The 3,338-nt window shown below is 47.1% G+C and overlaps 1 protein-coding gene across 1 annotated transcript; it reads right to left on the reverse strand.

Moving 5' to 3' along the window:
- Positions 1 to 428: 428 nt before the first annotated feature.
- nup62l (nucleoporin 62 like) lies at positions 429 to 2,967 on the reverse strand. Its single transcript, XM_005921499.3, has 3 exons — positions 2,571 to 2,967; positions 919 to 2,454; positions 429 to 826 (listed from the first exon to the last, which is right to left on the reverse strand). The coding sequence occupies exons 2-3, from the start codon at positions 2,446 to 2,448 to the stop codon at positions 668 to 670; spliced, it is 1,689 nt and encodes a 562-aa protein (XP_005921561.1). The 5' UTR covers positions 2,449 to 2,454; positions 2,571 to 2,967; the 3' UTR covers positions 429 to 667.
- Positions 2,968 to 3,338: the final 371 nt, after the last annotated feature.

Consider the following 3,338-nt stretch of genomic DNA (forward strand, 5'->3'; position numbering starts at 1 on the left):
AATGATTACTGATGCAAAAATTTTCAGCTGCCAGTCTAACAAAATAAAAAGCAACAAATCCTGCATCCATTTCAGTCCAAGTATTGGGTGGCCTGTTCAACGTGCCATGTTGACAACCTTTGAAAAACAGTTATCTTTAGTAATAAGAGATATGGCTTGTTTGCACCAGAAGGTGGCATGGTAGAAGTTCATGTTTGCCTTATTTGTCCATCAACAGTTTGTTTTTTTGTTTACTGCACAAACTTAAATCTGTAAATAGAACAAATCAATTCCATCCACACCTCTCTTATCAAAATATATACGCTTAGCTGTAATTCAGCTATTACAGGGGCACCGGATATGTGAACAAAGCACTCCCTCTGACACAGAAAATAATTTTGTATTTAATGCCCGATAATTAAAAAAACAAAACAAAACAAAAAAAAGACTTCCATTCCAAAGGTTTATTTAATCAGACTTTTTAGAACAAACATAACAATTGACATAGAAGGAGAGGATCCTTTTCACTACTCTAAAGGCAAATGCACTGAAAATATCAATCTTTATGCAACCAAGAAAACTCAAAATAACAGTAATGAAGGTTGGATCTACACCATCTAAAGCCCTGATGACACCTCTGATTACAGAGTAAAAATGTAAGCACACAAGTAAAAGTATTTACTGCAGATCAGTCGAATGTTAACCGGAAGGTTTTCTCCTGCTCCTTTCGTTGGGTGTCGCAAAGTTTGGACACTTCCTCGACCTTTCTCTGCAGCAGAACAGAGTTCTGATCGATCCACTGAAGTGAATCCATGTGGGCGTTGAGGATCTTACAGATCTGCTGCAGCTGATGATGAAAAAAAGGAAATTAGACATGAATTACGTGAGCAAATCTTTGTTAATCTTATCGATTATCAAAAACTGGAGGCGTCATCTTACCGGATCACTAGTGTCAGCCGGGCCGCTGGACGTGTTCAGGTGCTCGATGATCTCCTTCAGGTCCTGCGACATCCTCTTCAGCTGTGCGTCCACGTTCTCAGCGAGCTTGTATGTTCTTTCACGCTCCTCGTCGGCGTTCTGCATGTAGATGGTTCCACTTTGCTCTTTTACCGACTCCTCGAGGGGGCAGAGCAAATCTTCCAGCTCCTTCTGTTGGGACAGGATGAAATCCAGCTCCTGGTTCAGCCTCCTCTGATCCAGCTTCACTTTCTCCATCTCCTTGTGGAGGGATGTGATCTTCTCTCCGTTCTCCACCAGCATGCGGTCCCAGGCATTCACCTGAGTTGCCTGCTGTAAGAAATGTCTCTCCTGGTCCTCCAGCTCAAGACTCCACTTGTTAATGAGCCCCTCTAGCTGGGCATAGGTCATCACTGGAGGAGCTGTGCTGGTGGTGCTGGCAGTGGTTGTGGCTGAAGCAGCTGTCGTGGTGCTTGTGATCGATGAAGTTTTGGCTCCCAGCAAGAAGCCTGTAACAGTACCTGTCGTGGAGGCTGCAGCTGTAGCGGTAGAGGGGGGGGCAGATGTGGTGGTTGCTGGAACCAGAGGTTTGATCATAAAAGTCAAACCTCCACCAGTAGCTGTGGTTGTTGCTGTGGATGTGCTTGCTGCTGAAGCGGCATTGAAAGCGAAGCCTGGACCTGCAGCTGTGGCAGCAGCTGTTGTGACAGGCTGAGCGAAGAGAGAAGGCCCGAAAGATGGTGGGGCCTGGGTGGATGCAGGAGGAGCTGGGGTTGATGACGGTTTAATCCCAAAGGTAAACCCTCCACCCTGTCCTGTTGCGGCAGCGGCGGCGGCAGCAGCAGCAGCAGCAGCAGCAGCAGCGGCGGTGGAGGTTGGCTGGGCAAGGCTGGAGGGAGCACTGGTGCCGAAGCTGAAGCCTCCACCTGTGGTGCTGGTGTTGGTTGTGGTGGTGGAGGCTGCCGCTGATGTCACCTGGACCTTGGTAGCTCCGAAGCTGAACCCTCCAAATGAGAGGCCACTTGGTGCTGTGGAGGCTGCTGGTGCGGCTGTTGCTACAGGCTGGGTTTGAGCCTGAGATGCAGCTCCAAAGGTGAAGCCCCCTCCTGCAGGTGCAGTAGCGGTGGTCTGCGCAGACAAAACTCCACCCAGAGTGAACCCCGACCCTGCTGCTTGAGTCGCCGTGGAGCCCAAAGTCAACCCTGAAGCTGCTGTTGTGGTTGGAGGAGCTGCATTCATTCCAAAGGTTGTGGTGGGTGCCCCAAAAGAGAAACCCCCGCCGGCTGCTGTGGACTTTGCTGGGGTGCCAAAGCTGAAACCACCGGTGGGGTTGGTAGTGCTCTGGGTCTGGATGGATGAGCCGAAAGTGAAGCCCCCTCCGGTGGCTGCAGGAGTGGACGTTGTCAGTCCAAAGCCGGTGGTAGGGGCCGGGGCCGGGGCCGAGGCTGTGGTTTTCTGCGTTCCGAAAGTAAAGCCCGAAGAGGGCTGCCCAAAGGTGAAAGCGCCGCTCATTTTCTCCTTAAAGATAAAAAAAATAACATTATTAAAATCGACGAACGCACAAAATGGTTACTTCCTCGCTGAATCATTTAGCTTTTGGCGGGTCACAAACACACAGACCAGGGGGAACTTACCGAAGAATCGGCTTCTCTTTTACGACGGCTTTCTAGACGTTGGCGTCTAATAAAGTTGACTACACCCTTCTTAATGTCACTTTAGTCGTAACAACGATAGAAAACTGGCAACATATCCTTCTTAAAAACGTGGCCAGCTTCCTCGACACTTTTTCAAGTAGGCAGTTCAGTAGTCAACTAAAGGAAATGACGGCAGTTGGCCTGAAAAACAAGCTGTTTATTTGCCCTGTATTTTGTCTAGCGGAGTACAACCCGCCTTTCTTAGTAATATTGGCAGGTCTAACGTCCAATTAGAATTATAATTTCAGACAACTCAAACTTTGATTGGTTTGGCTTGTCACCTAGCAGACATACGTCGGAGATTATGACGCTCACGTTATCAAAGACCAAATTAACAACAAGAGGTTTTACGTTTGTACGCAGTGCGAGCTGCTTCCCACCAAAATCGAAAGTTACATAAAATGAACATTATTCTATAAAGTTAAGATACAAATAATTCTAAGTAACAAGAAGGCGCGTTATTAGAACGGTTTTCTAGAGCAAAACGAATATTGTTCTATTTTGTTGCACACGCCTATGTTAGTTTAACTCAAAAAATTGCTTCAAAACCACAAGAAGCCAGTTCACAAACTTCACGGGATTCTTCTGAAAAACTCCTCGATTGTTTTTCAACGTTAACAGTTTGGCTGTGTAACGTTTAGCTATAACGTTACACCAAATTTTGGTCAATAAAGTTTGCTTGAAGAGGTAGCTTATCTTGATGTCGCT

Source organism: Haplochromis burtoni, unplaced genomic scaffold (assembly GCF_018398535.1).
Source record: "Haplochromis burtoni strain Fernald_Lab_line unplaced genomic scaffold, NCSU_Asbu1 Contig_48, whole genome shotgun sequence".
Lineage (NCBI taxonomy): Eukaryota > Metazoa > Chordata > Actinopteri > Cichliformes > Cichlidae > Haplochromis > Haplochromis burtoni.

Excerpts from the sequence above, each read along its gene's own strand:
- nup62l (XM_005921499.3), bottom strand. The coding sequence starts at position 2,448 with ATGAGCGGCGCTTTCACCTTTGGGCAGCCCTCTTCGGGCTTTACTTTC. Across the intron at positions 827-918 it reads CGGCTGACACTAGTGATCCG|CTGCAGCAGATCTGTAAGAT; the intron begins GTAAGATGACGC and ends TTTCATCATCAG.